General features: G+C 40.1%; 1 protein-coding gene across 1 annotated transcript in view; it reads left to right on the top strand.

Annotated features, from left to right (window-relative positions):
- The window catches only part of alkbh1 (alkB homolog 1, histone H2A dioxygenase), a 49,594-nt gene extending 34,763 nt beyond the window's left edge, over positions 1-14,831 (top strand). The window contains exons 4-6 of the mRNA XM_060829427.1: positions 6,802-6,892; positions 10,893-11,086; positions 13,423-14,831. Coding sequence (XP_060685410.1) covers positions 6,802-6,892; positions 10,893-11,086; positions 13,423-13,867 — 730 coding nt within the window. The 3' untranslated portion in view covers positions 13,868-14,831. The remainder of the gene's footprint in view (positions 1-6,801; positions 6,893-10,892; positions 11,087-13,422) is intronic.
- The last annotated feature ends 2,296 nt before the right edge of the window (positions 14,832-17,127 follow it).

Genomic DNA, 17,127 nt, shown 5'->3' with positions numbered 1-17,127 from the left:
AATGTGGGAAAGTGTGAGGTTATGCACTTTGGTAGGAAGAACGTAGGCATAGGCTGTTATCTAAACTGAAAAAAGGCTTCAGAAATCTGAAATACAAAGTAACTTGGGAGTCTGAGTTCAGGATTCTCTTAAGGTCAACGTGCAGGTTCAGTTGGCATTAGGAAGGCATATACAATGTTAACATTCATTTCAAGAGGGCTAGGATACAAGAACTGAAATGTACTATAGAGGCTATATAAGGTTCTAATCAGACCACATTTGCAATATTGTGAGCAGTTTTGGGCCCCATGTTAAGGAAGGATGGGGTGGCTTCAGAAGGATATTCACAAGATGTGCCAAACGGCCTAATTCTGCTCCTATGTCTTATGGACTATTTTAGACAGTGAAGGAATGACGATATATTTCCAAGTGAGAAAGGTGAGTAGCTTGGAGAGGACATGCTAAACAGAATGATGTGGTCAGTATTCTCCCTAAAGTCAGCCTGAGTTTGTAAGCTTCAAATAAACCGTAAGCCTGCTCTGTTATTCAGTGAGATCATGGTCGATCTTCTACTTTTCCCACACTATTCCCCTAATCATTCATGTCTTTCATATCTCAACATCAATCGATCTCGGTCTTGAAGATTCTTGTAGACTGAGTTTCACAGCCCTCCTGGCCACTAAATTCCAAAGACTCGCCACCCTCCAAGTGAAAACATTCTTCCTCATCTCAATCTTGAATGGCCTATGCTTTCATCTGAGTCTCTATTCCCTCCTCTGGCCAAGGGAATATCCTTTCTGCGTGTACCCTGTCAATCCCAATAAGAGTTAATTAAGTCTGAATGAGATCCCCTCTCATTCTACTAAACTTCAGGGAATAGAGGCACAGTCTGTATTCTAGGTGTACTTTAATCAATGTGCTACATTTTTAAGTAGTGTGTTCATCTATTCCTCCTTTTTCTCTGTCAGCTTCAGAAAGTGCTGATCTCTTTGCTTCTAGACCTTCCATCTTCTATGTGGATGTCAGTAAACTATATACACCAAGCCTTCTATTTTTAACCCTCCTTTCCCTTCCCTCTGTTTGCAGTGTTGTGCTTTTCCAAATTTTGCCCAGCCTGATCTCCTTCTGATTTCAATCTTTCCTCCCAAAAAAAAGTTAAACTGCATGCATCATTTAATGGAACCTCTTCTACAGATGTAGACATTCAACTCTGCCCACTTTAATGCCTTGATAAATGGTCCATTCTGATTCTTCATCTCCACAGAAGTGTCCGCCTTTATAGCCATCACTTGCTGATTCCATGTTTCAGTACATCAAAAGTTAGCAAAGCTCATCACAGGCTCAGTTATGTGATGAATCCTATTGTGAAGTAAAGATAGTGTTCAAAATGTTACTCTGATCCACTAACATCTGAGTAGTGAACTAACAAATTTATTCATAGCAATTACAGATATTTTTATTGCTACTCCATGCAGTCTGACTCTTTTAAGTGGGTCAATGTCTGGGACATATTTAATACAAAAATTTAAGCAGGCCAAAAGTATTCGAAGGATTCTCGATAACCCAACATGGAGGTTGGGAAAAATTTCTGACTGTAAAACCTCATTTTTTTTTAAGCATTTTAGGTGTTGGAGGTGATTTCCTCAAATTTCAGGAGCAGCAATTACTGTTGTATATGCTGTTGCAATGTTTTGGAACTTTGGGGAAAAAAAGTCAAAACAACAGCAGTTTTAAAAGGGAGAAGAGCAGACAAAGGAAGCACATGGTGAGGACAGTGCAGGAGACAGAGAGAGAGAGGGAACCTGCACAGTTCCCGCCTTTGCTGTTTGAATTTATCTATCTCTGGACATCGGAGTGCATTTGGGAAAATGAACAAACAGTGAAATTCACAACTAATCTTGGAAGAACTGTTGGGCGAAGTTCACAGCACAGAATCAGATAAGTTAACTGTTGTTTTAAGTCTGTCCAAGAGAAAGGCTGCAGTAGTGAGTATAGTGGATTCTTTCTTAATTATGTGTTTTTGGAGATCAGTCCCGTGATTAAACTTTAAGTATAAGCCATAGCTATTAATTTAACCTGGGGCAGTTTTTGTAGAGGAATAAAACGGTGTTATTTTCTGTGTCTGTAGATTGTGAAGGAGCAAAAATGGCCTTTGCAGTGATATGTACTTCTTGTCAGATGTGGGAGTTTAAAGAGAGTTTAAGGATTACTGCAGATTATATCTGCCATAAATGCTGTTGGATGTGAATCTTATCAGATCGAGTGGATCGGTTGGCAGATAGAAGCGATAAGGAATTTGCAACAGCAACAGTATATGATGGATGGCAGTTATAGGAAGGGGGGAATGTTACAGATACAGTCACATAGATGGGTTAACTCCAGGAAGGATGGGGCCGGCACTGAGGGCAGGAGTCTTTTGTGGATATACCCATTTCAAACAGGTATGCTGTCTTAGAAATTGTAGGGGGCGTTGGATTCTCAGGGAACATAGCACGAACAGCCAAGTTTCTGGTATTGAGACTGGCTCTAATGCAACGAGGGGTATGTCGGCTTCCAAGAGATCAATTGTGTTAGGAGATTCTGTAGTCAGAGATACAGACAGACATTTCTGTTGCCAGCAGAGAAAAGCAGAATGGTGTGTTGTTTCCCTGGTGCCAGGATCAAGGATGTCTCAGAGATGGTGCAGAATGTTCTCACGAGGGAGAGGGGCCAGCAGGAGGTCATTGTCCACATTGGAACCAACGACATTAGAAAGAAAAAGGTTGAGACTCTGAAGAGAGATCACAGAGTTAAGCAGAAATTTAAAAAGGAGGTCCTCAAGGATAGTAATATCTGGATTACTCCCAGTGCTACGAGCTAGTGAGGGCATGAATAAGAGGACAGAGCAGAGAATGCATGGTGAGAAGCTGGTGTATGGGAGAAGGATTCACATTTTTGGATCATTGGAATCTCTTTTAGGGTAGAAGTGACCTGTACAAGAAGGACGGATTGCACCTAAATTGGAAGGGGACTAATATACTGACGGGGAAATTTGCTAGAACTGCTTGTGAGGATTTCAACTAGTAAGGTGGGGGGTGTGAGACCCAGGAAGATAGTGAGGAAAGAGATCAATCTGAGACAGGTACAGCTGACAACAGAAGTGAGTCAAACAGTCAGGGCAGGCAGGGACAATGTAGGACTAATAAATTAAACTGCATTTATTTCAATGCAAGGGGCCTAACAGGGAGGGCAGATGATCTCAGGGCATGGTTAGGAACATGGGACTGGGATATTATAGCAATTACAGAAACATGGCTCAGGGATGGGCAGGACTGGCAGCTTAATGTTCCAGGATACAAATGCTACAGGAACGATAGAAAGGGAGGCAAGAGAGGAGGGGGAGTGGCTCTTTTGATAAGGGATATCATTACAGCTGTGCTGAGGGAGGATATTCCCGGAAATACATCCAGGGAAGTTATTTGCGTGGAACTGAGAAATAAGAAAGGGATGATCACCTTATTGGGATTGTATTATAGACCCCCCCGAGGGAAATTGAGAAACAAACTTGTAAGGAGATCTCCGCTATCTGTAAGAATAATAGGGTAGTTATGGTAGGGGATTTTAACTTTCCAAACATAGACTGGGACTGCCATATTGTTAAAGGTTTAGATGGAGAGGAATTTGTTAAGTGTGTACAAGACAATTTTCTGAATCAGTATGTGGATGTACCTACTAGAGAAGGTGCAAAACTTGACCTACGCTTGGGAAACAAGGCAGGGCAGGTGACTGAGGTGTCAGTGGGGGAGCACTTCGGGGCCAGCGACCATAATTCTATTAGATTTAAAATAGGATGGAAAAGGATAGACCAGATCTAAAAGTTGAAGTTCTAAGTTGGAGAAAGGCCAATTTTGATGGTATGAGGCAAGAACTTTCGAAAGCTGATTGGAGGCAGACGTTCACAGGTAAAGGGATGGCTGGAAAATGGGAAACCTTCACAAATGAGAATCCAGAGAAAGTATATTCCTGTCAGGGTGAAAGGGAAGCCTGGTAGGTGGAGGGAATGCTGGATGACCAAATAAATTGTGGGTTTGGTTAAGAAAAAGAAGGAAGCATATGTCAGGTATAGACAGGATAGATCGAGTGAATCCCCGGAAGAGTATAAAGAAAGTAGGAGTGTACTTGAGAGAAATCAGGAGGGCAAAACGGGGACATGAGATAGCTTTGGCAAATTGAATTAAGGAAAAGGTAATGGACAGCGAAGAGGGTCACCTTAGATTACAACAGGATCTGGGCCAATGGGCTGACAAGTGGCAGATGGAGTTTAATTCAGATAAATGTGAGGTTTGGGAAAGCAAATCTTAGCAGGACTTATACACTTAATGGTAAGGTCCTAGGGAGTGTTGCTGAACAAAGAGACCTTGGAGTGCAGGTTCATAGCTCCTTGAAAGTGGAGTCGCAGGTAGATAGGATAGTGAAGAAGGTATGTTTTCCTTTAATGGTCAGGAGTATTGAGTACAGGAGTTGGGAGGTCATGTTGCAGCTGTACAGGACATTGGTTAGGCCACTGTTGGAATATTGCATGCAGTTCTGATCTCCTTCCTATCGGAAAGATGTGGTGAAACTTGAAAGGGTTCAAAAAAGATTTACAAGGATGTTGTCAGGGTTGGAGAATCTGAGATACAGGGAGAGGCTGAACAGGCTGTTTTCCCTGGAGCTTTGGAGGCTGAGGGGTGACATTATAGAGGTTTACAAAATTATGAGGGACATGGATGGGATAAATAAACAAAGTCTTTTCCCTGGGGTCGGGGAGTCCAGAACTAGAGGGCATAGGTTTAGGGTGAGAAGGGAAATATATAAAAGAGACCTAAGGGGCAACTTTTTCACGCAGAGGGTTGTACATGTATGGAATGAGCTGCCAGAGGATGTGGTGGAGGCTGGTGCAATTGCAACATTTAAGAGGCATTTGGATGGGTATATGATGGGAAGGGTTTGGAGGGATATGGGCCGGGTGCTGGCAGGTGGGACTAGGTTGGGTTGGGATATCTGGTCAGCATGGACGGGTTGGACCGAAGAGTCTGTTTCCATGCTGTACATCTCTATGACTCTATTTGGTGAATAAACTGGTTTTATTTGGCTATAAACATGCTTCCATAATCCTCCTTAATAGTATTCAGGATTCCAGTGTAATTGAAATTGAGCTTTTCAGGTAGAATAAAGCTATTTTGTGTTTTTTAAAGTGTGTTAAATAAGTCCACAGAGGCTGGTAACCTGTCACCCATTATTTGCATGTGGAGAATCCTTGATATTGATTTGACTCCATCAGAGCCAGCTCACAGAGTGAGCAGGGTATCTGAACTTCTGTTATTTATCTATCAGACAGGGCTCCCTGATTGGACAAGATTAACAGCCCTAATCAGGAAACTCACATTCTATGAGGTCCACCTTGCTGACCTTGTTCCAATCACTATGCTATGAAAGGCAGGCAGCAATCAGGACTAATCCTTAAATAGTATATACAAGTTAGGAGGACAAAAGTAGTATTTAAAAGGCTCCGTGAAGACTTCCTTCAAAAGATGCAACATAGCAGTTAGCACTGCTGCCTCACAGTGCCAGAGACCCAGGTTCAATTCCCGCCTCAGCAATTCCCGCCTCCACTGTGTGGAGTTTGCACATTCTCCCCGTGTCTGCATGGGTTTCCTCTGGGTGCTCCGGTTTCCTCCCATAGTCTAAAAATGTGCAGGTTAGGTGAATTGACCATGCTAAATTGCCTGTATTGTTCGGGGCGGGGTAAATGTAGGGGAATGGGTCTGGGTGGGTTGCGCTTCAGCAGGTCATTGTGGACTTGTTGGGCCGAAGGGCCTGTTTCCACACTCTAAGTAATCTAATGTAATAATTGGCTGATGTCAACGCAAGGGTTGCCTTGTTCGAAAGAAATTGACTTAGAGTAACTTTCTTTATGAAGGGGCACAATTCTTTAACGCCTATTGGCAACAGGAAATATGGAAAACAAACCAAATAAGAATCGTGAGGCCACCACCTGAAAACAGCTGCCAAATATCCAGTTAGAGATGCAGTTCTAGGATTGGGCTGATCAGCCACATATGAACCCACAGAACCCATGGCCAGTGACATAGAGTTTCCTATGTGGATATTCATGCTCATTATTGAGTGATTGCTGACAATGAGAATGAATGTCAACATTAGAATGCTACATTGTACTTGACACAGTTGTGGATGTGTATTTTAGCATTTCAACCAAAATTGTATTTACTTTATTAATTCACAGATTATGGATGTCATTGGCAAGACTAGCCTTTATTATGAATCCCTATTTGCCATTGAAAAGATGGTAGTGGGACACCTTGTGCCGTGAAGGTATTCCAACAGTGCTGTTAGATGGGAAGTTCCAGGAATTTTACCTAGTGGAGATGAAGGAACAGCAATTTTCTTTTAAGTCAGGACAGTGTGCAACTTGGAGATGGCGGTGTTTGCACTCTCCTGCTACCCATCTCTTTATGGGTGTCGAGGTCAGAAGGGTTTGGGACCTTTCTTTGAAGAAGCCATGGTGAGTTTCTGCAGTATGACTTGTAGGTGGCATACATTGCTACCATAATTCGCTGCTAGCCAAGGGAGTGAACGATTAAGGTGTTGGTTGAGTGCTCAGCAAGCAAGTTACATCGTCCTGCAAAGTTTTAGTGAGTTTTTACTCCATCCTTGTCCAAGTTACAGGGTCCTGATACTGTACAATTGAACCAGTGACCTTCCTAGATAAAGCTGAGATTGTAGTTGCCATGGGATGAAAAGTGAAGTGCATATTATAATCAAATTTACAATGTTTTCCAGACTGAAATCCCCTGGTAAAAGAGAGGTTAAAAGCTTGCTGGAGAAGTTACGGTGGGTCACCCTAGGATACCATTACAACTGGGAGACTAAGGTAACTTTTCTTTATGACTACAAAAGCATTTTAAGGAAAAGAAAGGATTCCTCCCCACCACTCCTTTTTTAATCAGGTTCCATTTTGTGAATGCAGCCTGTGCCTTTGCACCTCAAACTGTTGGGAGGTTGGGCAAGTGTCCAACTTCCTGACAACTTTGGACTAACTTGCCTCAAAAGTTCAGAAACATGTCTAATCTACACAGCCATAAGCATCAGCATGATGCCGAATTATTGCAACGAAGCTGAAAATCTTTCCTGATGAAGGGCTTATGCTCGAAACGTCGAATTCTCTATTCCTGAGATGCTGCCTGGCCTGCTGTGCTTTGACCAGCAACACATTTGCAGCTGAAAATCTAAGCCTATATTCCAAATACTGTAGATTGGAAGAGATGTACAAGAGACGTACAGAAACAAAAGGTGATTAGTGTTTTCTTGAACGATTCTCATTTTTTTTTGTTTCTCACATTCTTTCTTTCCTATTGTTTATACCCCATTACAATAATCACTGATGTTTGGCATTCTCATGTAACTCCGAGAAGACAGAACCGAGATTGAGTATCCCTTACAGAGAAGTTAGAGCTCAGCCCAAGCCCAGCCTGCACTCAGTAGAAGTCAGCTAGATAATGAATCAAAAGGAAACTTTGGTCATTTTTCTTTCCTCCTCATTTTATACCTCCTTAAACCCAAGGCTTTTAAAGCCACACAACAAACCTACTGCTTTAAGCATTATCTACCTCAGTCGAGGATGTCAAGCACCTTACACACCATTCAGTCTTGGGATCAACCATGATCCACGTAACTCCACTGTTCAGTGCCTTAATCATGTGTCAACAAGAAAGGCCAGATGGAAGATCATTCCCAAACTGTGGCAATTGTGAGACTGTCAGCTTCAATGGCCTGGTAGTTCATAGAAATATTCTGCATTAAAGCATCAGAAAAGCACTGCGTTGTGTCACTTAACCACTAGTTATCAATTAAATATGGCAGAAATAGCTTCATTACCCTTGATCTTTCAAGGGTAATGTATTATATATTGGAACATATACAGTATATTAATACACAGGGTCCTATTCTTTGCAAATGGGAAGGACATTTGTACGACATGAGCTTCTTCCATCTCCATAAAATAGATATTTCTGTGGTTAATTTCTCAGGACAATGTCTTGACCAATCAAATACAATCTGCCTGGTTTAGAATTTAAATAAAACTTGGCAATTAACAGTCTGTCATCATTAACTGGTGCATTCTCCATGGCAACATCTCTAACAGAGTCCATTTGACCATCAATCCACACTCTCCTGTCTAACAGTATAAATGTAAGTTTCCCCTTCGTTGGTGTTCTTGCAAATTATCCTAAGGAGTGCAAAATGTAAAATATATGTTTTTTCAGCAATATTCAAGATTTGATATTTGAACAAATGATAACTCTTAATTCTGTTTAACAACTTCTTTGGTACTGAAAATGTACTTTTTTTCCAGAATGGAACTCATTTTAAAAATTTTTTTTAGGAGTTTTGATTTCAATCTAATAGCATATGAAGTATAGGTTTATTTTGGTGAAGGAGTTTAAAGTTAATTAAGTCTGTCTTTCTTGAAACCATGACATTAAGCCAGCATGTGTCTGAGAGCAGTCGACACTCAAAGCCTCTTGGAGTGTTAATGGAAGTTAATTGTTACTATGGCGATTTACAACAGGACAAAGAAAACATTAAACCATTACCAGAATCTAAAACAAGGAAGTTTTAACAATTTGCTCCAGAAGCTTTTGAGTTCGGCTTGAAGGTGACCTGACTGGGATTCAGATGCAAGTATAGTTTCTCCTAGGAAAGGAGATAGCTTGGAGCTGTTAAGGAAGTAGGCTACCTCTGTGAAAAAGTGTATTGGAATTCCAATACAGAGTGTATGGTACGAAACTTGCAATGGTTATTCAAAGCTGAGAAAGCCAAGACCTCGGTTGCATAAGCATTCAAGGAAAAGGGTTCACAGTTCCCAGGACAGAAACTAAGAAGAAGTTTGAATAGTAAAGGAAAATTTCTCTGAATACTGATTACCTGTGAAGTGACGCTGTTGATGTTATGGAGTGAATTTTGCCAGGTGTTTGAAATATTTCAAACTATTATATATAAATAGCTTGGTTGTTTTATTTTAATTTCTTTTGTGTAATAAATGTATGTTTTATTGTTTTAAAAACTAAACTAGAGACTTGTGTGCTAATGTTTCAGTAAAAGACCACCACAGTAAATAAAACAAAATATGATTTGCCAGGACGGATTTCATTCCAAGAGCTGATTTGCCCAGTAGTAACACCAGCTGGGATCATAGAGTCATAGAAATGTACAGCACAGAAATGGGCCCTTTGGTCCAACTCATCATAAAAGTGTTTAATGACCTCCCCTTCCTCAGACCGTAAGATCAGGAGGATTTGCTGACTATTCCAAAGTGTTCAACTGTTAGAAAATCTTGCCAATACTGAAACTGCCAAAACTGAACTAAATTAAATCTGGACTGGATTGGGCTGACAAATGGAATGTATATTCTCACCATTAATGAGTTGGTGGTAACCAATGGCCTGCAACATAAGACCATAAGACATAGGAGTGGAAGTAAGGCCATTTGGCCCATCGAGTCCACTCCGCCATTCAATCATGGCTGTTGGGCATTTCACCTCCACTTACCAGCATTCTCCCCGTAGCTCTTAGTTCCTTGTGACATCAAGAATTTATCAATCTCTGCCTTGAAGACATTTAGCGTCCCGGCCTCCACTGCACTCTGCAGCAATGAATTCCACAGGCCCACCGCTCTCTGGCTGAAGAAATGTCTCCGCATTTCTGTTCGGAATTGACCCCCTCTAATTCTAAGGCTGTGTCCACGGGTCCTAGTCTCCTTGCCTAACAGAAACAATTTCCTAGCGTCCACCCTTTCCAAGCCATGTATTACCTTGTAAGTTTCTATTAAATCTCCCCTCAATCTTCTAAACTCCAATGAATACAATCCCAGGATCCTCAACTGTTCCTCGTATGTTAGACCTACCATTCCAGGGATCATCAGTGTGAATCTCCGCTGGACTCGCTCCAGTGCCAGTATGTCCTTCCTGTGGTGTGGGGACCAAAACTGGACACACTACTCCAAATGAGGCCTAACCAGAGCTTTATAAAGTGGATCATAAGTGATCCACATAAGTGGATCAATCATGCTAATGCTGTGATTATTACTGTAGGAGATAATTGGTGGAAAGGCTTTTAAGTACATGGCCTATGAAGCTTGGATCATGAGTATGATTTAACACTAACCACTTGTATGGGTGCATTTAGCCATACCACCACAGAGGTCAGCATTAAGCAGAACAGAATGCTTTTCGCCATTGGCTTCCAGAATGGCTGCTGCGTGTATGATCTACAAGATGCATTGCAGCAACTCATTAAGTTTATTTCAACAACATCCACTCCTCTCAGTCTCTCACAAGAAGAAAGACCAGGTCAGTAATCTTGTGGGAATGCCAAAGTCTCTAAATCACACATCAAGGTGGCTTCAAGTCTATCACTATTTCTTACTGAACTAATATTTCAGAATTCCTAATTTTGTGCCACATGCAAATATGACAGAACGATTCAATAGCATTTTCAAAAGGGAATTGAAAATATAATGGAAAAATAAAAATTTGCACAGAGTGAGTGGGGAAATATGATTCCGTTGGATATACTCCCATGTAGCTGGTAAAGGCAAAATGGGCCGAATTGCATCCCAAAATAAAGTATTCATTGCTTCCATCAACTTGTTCATGGAGATGATCCATGACTCTTAGTCATTAAAATACTTTTCAAACATAAGCCAAAGGTGAGAAAATACAAAACTTGTAATGAATGTATGATAGTTTATTTCTTTTTAAATCTAAAATATTTAATGATTCTATTTATTTGACTTGTTGGTGTTCGTGCTCTTACCTTTAAGCTAGTTTTGCTATGTGTATAATGTATCTTTGCATACTTTTTTTTTGCAGAAATATTCACCCGATCACTATACAGCATTTCCCACAGATCTTGCTTACCTGTCTGAGCAAGTGGCAGCAGCATGTGGCTTCCAACAATTTAAGGCAGAAGCTGGAATACTGAATTATTACCATTTTGACTCCTCACTGGGTATTCATGTGGATGAATCCGAATTGGATTACTCCAAACCCCTATTATCATTCAGGTAAAGAAAATTTAACAACGCAACACATTTTGGAATGTGGAGATTGGTAGTTCCTTTTAAATAATATATGTACAGATGATTGCAGTCAGTCGGAAGAATTAATGTTTGCTAGTGTTTCCATTGGCAGAACAGGTCAGTAATGTGATGTCTCAGACGTAAAGTAATTGATAATGGAACTAGAAGCATATTTGCTTACATAGTGAGTTGTAATTCAGAATGCAGTGACTGAAAGGGTGGTGGAAGCAGGTTTAATAATGATTTTCAGACGGGATTTGGATATAATACTGAAGGAGAAAAAAAATTACAGGGCTGTGATGAAAAGTCAGAGAACTAGAACTAATGGGTTAAGTCTTTCAAAGAGCAAATTTGATTCATCTATTGTCCTTCACAATCTCGAGATGACCCAAAGCACTTGACAGAAAATATGTGTTCTTTTGATATCGAGTTTCTGTTATAATTTATGAAATGTGGCTGCCAGTTTTTGTTTTATTTTGCATGGCACATGGGCATTTATTGTCCATCTTTAGTGCCCTTTGAACTGTTGGGACCATTTCAAAGGGCATCTAAGAATTAACCACATTAAGGTCTAGATGTGTAGGCACACTAGATACATTCAGCAAATTTCCATTGCTAATTGACATTAATGAATATATAGTTTTTACGATGTACTAGAATGGTTACATGGTTGCTGTTGGACTAGCTTTTAATTCCAGATTTTATTGAATTAAAATTTCACTGCAGTCTGGCCCTTTGGATTACCACTCCAATGACATTACACTATAACACTATGAAGTGGATGAGGACTTGGGCTGGGAAGAAGAAGCTTTGTTAATGCTCAAGTGCCTGTATACTTCATCTCAGCTAAGACATACTTGGCATCGAGAGGGAGAATTATTTTGTACAAACTATAACTGTAGCTGTACTGACAGTTTGATCTTTTTCTCAGTACTATCTGTGATGCTTGAAACTATTTGGCCTTGATAGGCTGAAGGGAAGTGGTGGAGTGAGTAGACACTGAGAAAATCAATAAAAGTAATAAATTGTAGCAATTTGCAACACATTAATCTTTTATTTGTAAACTTCATAACTTGCATCTCTCTGAGTATTGCTCAGTTCTTAACAGAGAGCCAAAAGCCAGTCCAAAATTACTTTCCAGTGAATCTAGTGCATACGTTTCACATGTTTTTGGTGAGATGCTCTTTCTGTGGATGTTTTCTGAGAGATATTTTGGTAAAACAATGACTGCAGATGCTGGAAACCAGCGTCTAGATTAGAGTGGTGCTGGAAAAGCACAGCAGTTCAGGCAGCATCCGAGGAATTCCTGATGAAGGGTTTTTGCCCAAAATGTCGATTTTACTGCTCCTCAGATGCTGCCTGAACTGCTAAGCTTTTCCAGCACCACTCTAATCTCGACTCTCAGAGACATTTTGGGTAAGACCATGAATTCCACTACCGTGTTGCTGCTCTAAGATTTGCATTATTACCCTCTGAGATTCTCATATAGAGCAACATTTATGGAATAGATGTGACCAAAGAATAGCACAGACATTGCAGTTCATTAAAGTAAGAAGCCAGATTGAATAATGCAGTCAAAAACATATTGTTGTCCTGAATACATCACAAGTGACTAAAATCTAAATGTACTTAATGTGGAAATGCTATCGTATATAAATGTGTTTTTAATTTCAAAATCACAATCATGTTTCTGATGGTGAATGGAAATCAATAAGTTAAACTATTTGGGTAAATTGATTTGTGTTTAATGTTACTCCATAACCACTTAATGCTCAATTCCCCACTCTCCCAGCCATTGTGTTGAACTAGACCAAATTGATCACAAGCTGACTGAGGGCCAAAGTGTTTCAGATCTTGTACTGTCTTCTATCACAAAGATCATTTATTTCCATCTTTGCAACATAGCCCACTTCTACACTGTCTTATCCCACCTACTGCTGATGTTCTCATCCATCTCTGTGGCCTCAGGAGTCAATTATTGTTGTGCTTTCTTATATATCCTGCCAGTACCCACCCTCCCATAAACTTCTCATGCAAAACTACATTATTTTATTTAGTTTCCAACTCAGGTCCTTGGTCAGTGCTGAACTGGTTAGTGTCTGTGTCAGATGGCACTACTTACTTGGTGAGGACAATGGAATAATGCATAGGCAGCCAGGTTTGAAGAATGGTTTTGTGGATGATGTACAAAGTATAATCAATGCCTGTGAAATCGCAGCATTATCAAAAGGTTGTTTGTTTTAAAAAAAAGGGGAGAAAATAAGGTGAAAATAGTTGAAATGTCTAATCTGAAGTGTTCCTTTTCTCTCCCATTCTTCTAGTTTTGGCCAGTCAGCTGTGTTTTTACTTGGAGGTCTGAAGAGACAGGACCCACCCCTTCCCATGTTCATTCACAGTGGTGACATCGTGATCATGTCAGGCAGGAGTCGCCTGTTGTATCATGCAGTTCCCCGAGTTGTTCCCAATCTGGAAGGAAAAGCAATCCCCAGTTGTTTAGAGCAGACAACGACTAGAAACAGCTGTTCAGATGACACAAACTACCAACAAAGTGGCGAAGGTGACTGGGAAATCTGCATGAAATACCTACAGAACTCTAGAGTGAACGTGACTGTGCGGCAGGTCCTGGGAGTTGGACAGAGCTTTCCAGTTGAGTCAAACACTGAAAAGAAAGCAGATTCCAAGTTGTATTCTTATCATCAAGATTCCAAAGAGAACCAACATAAACGACAGAAACTGATCAGTGAAGAAGTGGCAAAGTCTCTGTAATTTTTCTAATCCTTCTGGAAGGATGGTAAAGTGCTAGTTTTGTACGCTGGAGGATCCATGGAGGCAGAGTTGCATCAGTTTGCTATGTATGCAATGTAAAATTTCCACTCATTCTTTAGCCACTTCAGAAAATTCTTGCGGAAGTAATAAGGGTCTCCCCATCGATTCAGTGTTTGCAGGTCTGCCAATCAGTGCCAGTTCTCCCTGTCAATGCCAGTATTCTCTTCAACCTTGCCCACTTTAAGCAATCATCCTGTCGATGCCAGTTTTCTTGGCTCTTGTATCAAAGCTGATGTTTGCAAATTGCGATGAACAACATTGATGCAGGAGAATGGAATGCAAGTGCTATGTTGAATGCTGTGTCTTTTCAAGTGACAAACATAGCATAGATTCAGCACAATATAAGCCATCATACATGTTTCCTTAGCCTTATAGTAATGTCTTTAACTGTCACCTTGACATTTCTACTTTTTACTTCAGCCACCTTTGTGACCATTTGGTCCCGGACTTAGAGCAGATGTTTGATGCCCTCTTAAGATTGAGTTGAAAGTTCACAAATTCTTCTGTCAGTGTGCACTGTATTTAAAAAGATCAAAAAGGAAAGGGCATTCTATGTTGACCCCTTACCTCATTTAATGCTCATGTTTAATTAGTTGTGCCTTCAAAAGTTGGCTTTGGGCCAATTATTGAAACAAAGCTAAATCAACACAAAAAAATTGAAATGATGTTAAGTTGGTAAAATATGAATACATCTATGTAACCCTCACTTATAGCAGTCTTGTTCTGTGATGCTGGGACATAGCATAGAAAAAGGCTCTAATAATTGTTGCCTACTTTCAAAGGGAAACGCTTCTGTAACAGGTGGTAACTTTGATAAATAATGAGCATCTGCTACAAGATAATTGGACTTGGTAGGGGTTCCAGTTTTACATATCATCAATAATAAAAAGTATTTATATATTAATGTTGGTTTCTGTGTTGTCTGAAATATTTTAAATGTTAAGTGTCATGACAGAATTGATCACTGATCATGTCTCTAAATTCCCAGCACTAGTCAGAGAGTTTCTTATAAATATAGAAAATATATGGAAAATAGAATTAAAGAGGAAACCAAAGGCACAGAGGAAACCAAAATGAGGATTAGTTTATCCTCTATCTGTTCTTAAACCTAAACGATAATAACTTTACTATAAGGTGAAAAGAACTTAATTAATTGTTAAACTTTAATTTGTTTTTTGTTTCAATCTGCTTAAATCAGCTCGTTTCAGTTTTGTCTCCAAAGGACTGATGTATAGAGACTAATTTTGTGTAATATTTTCTAACACAGATTCTAAGGCATACATACTGGCAGTGTTTAGCTTTAAGGAACATAAGACCAGTCTTAGAGGTAAATGCTACTGCTGTGGATCTGTGGCAGATTCCTCCTTGTGTTCTGACGAATGATATCTTAAGCAGTCTGTGCACCTTGCTACCAATAGAGTTTACATACACTGTCCTTCATCAACTGATAAAAGTTGCATAACCCAGGGGTAATGATAATGGTGACCTGAACCGTTTATGTGTCCTTTTCAGGAATGCTCTTCCAAAAAAACTTCTACCCGTCAATAGGAGTAGTGTTGTTTGTTCCATGGCAAATGAGTACCAAGTCTGTGTATATAAAAAGGCAACAGAATTAACTTTCCTCCCTTATTAAAACCTTTGACTAACAAAAATCTATTGGGTGGAGAAAAAAAATCAAAAGAACTGTGAATGCTGGAAATCAGAAACAAAATCAGAAATTCCTGGAAAAACTCAGCAGATCTGGAAGCATCTGTAGAGAGAATTCAAAGCTAATGTTTCGGGTCTAGTGACCCTTCAAAATTAATGGTAGCTAGGAAAATGTTGGTTTTTATGCAGGATTGCAATCCTGGATTGAAGTTCCATTTTCAATTCCTGCTCTTCCAGCAACATCAAGCAATGTAACTGGAACAAAGTTCCATTACAATGTTTTTCTAATAAAAAAAACATAGACCTTAATGTGTTTAAACAGTTAGTATTCATTTAAGCTGACCAACATGGGTGAATTTTATTGTTCTCATCATGGGTCATGCTGTTCACCATCAAGTTTAATTTAGATAAATGTGAGGTGCTGCATTTTGGAAAGGCAAATCAGGGCAAGACTCGTACTCTTAATAGTAAGTTTCAGGGGAGTGTTGCTGAGCAAAGACACCTTGGAGTGCAGGTTCGAAGTTCCTTGAAAGTGGAGTTGCAGGTGGACAATGGTGAAAGAGCTGTTTGGTATGGCTTGCCTTTATTGGTCAGTGCATTGAGTATAAGAGTTGGGAGCTCATGTGGCAGTACAAAACAATGATTAGGCCACTTTTAGAGTACTGCATTAAATTCTGGTCTCCCTGCTCTAGGAAGGGTATTGTGAAGCTTGAAAGGGTTCAGAAAAGATTCACGAGGATGTTGCCAGGGTTGGAGTGTTTGAGCTATAGGGAAAGGCTGAATAGACTGGGGCTGTTTTCCCTGGAGTATCCGAGGCTGAGTGATGGCCTTTTAGAAGTTTATAAAGTCATGAGGGGTATACATAGGGTGAATAGCCAGGGTCTTTTCCCCAGGGCAGGGTAATCCTAGAGAACATAGGTTTAAGGTGAAAGAGGGAAAGATTTAAGAAGTACCTAAGGGCAACTTTTTCACAGAGCTGCTGGAGGAAGTGGTGAGGCTGGTACAATGGGCCAAATGTTGCCAAATGGGACTAACTAATTTGGAATATCTGGCCGGTGTGGGCGTGTTGGTCCAAGGGTCTGTTTCCATGCTGTACAGCTTTATGACTTTAATTCATTCTTGGTTATGGAAGAGAGTGAAATATAGTTTTATTATAGTGTTGGATTTTTAAGTGTGGAGCACAGAAAGTGGCATAATTCAATTTTTACTGCTCTTTACAATTTGTAGTTCAGGGGCTGTGCTTCTACCATCGGTAGTTTATTGGGATTGCAGTTGAGCTAGATGTATTTTCATTGCTGCTCTTTGAGAACTATAGATATGGTATAATCTGCCAATTCTGGGTTTTTTTCTCCGACTCTCTTGCTCTTTTTCAGTCTTCTCCCTAGCTCTTTCACACTCCCTCCCTCTTTTGCTTTCTTGCACACTCTGTCAAGCCCTCTGGCTCCCTCCTTTGCATCCTCTTTCACATTTTCACTGTCTTGTTGTCACGCATTAGTTTGGGTATAACTCTTTCTGTTAATTTCCTTTTAAATTGAGCTTTAATCTTAAGTTCT

The sequence above is a fragment of the Hemiscyllium ocellatum genome, chromosome 8 (genome assembly GCF_020745735.1).
Source record: "Hemiscyllium ocellatum isolate sHemOce1 chromosome 8, sHemOce1.pat.X.cur, whole genome shotgun sequence".
In the NCBI taxonomy this organism is placed as follows: domain Eukaryota; kingdom Metazoa; phylum Chordata; class Chondrichthyes; order Orectolobiformes; family Hemiscylliidae; genus Hemiscyllium; species Hemiscyllium ocellatum.
Note: the sequence above shows the minus strand (reverse complement) of the source record. Positions and strands in the feature narration are given on the sequence as shown.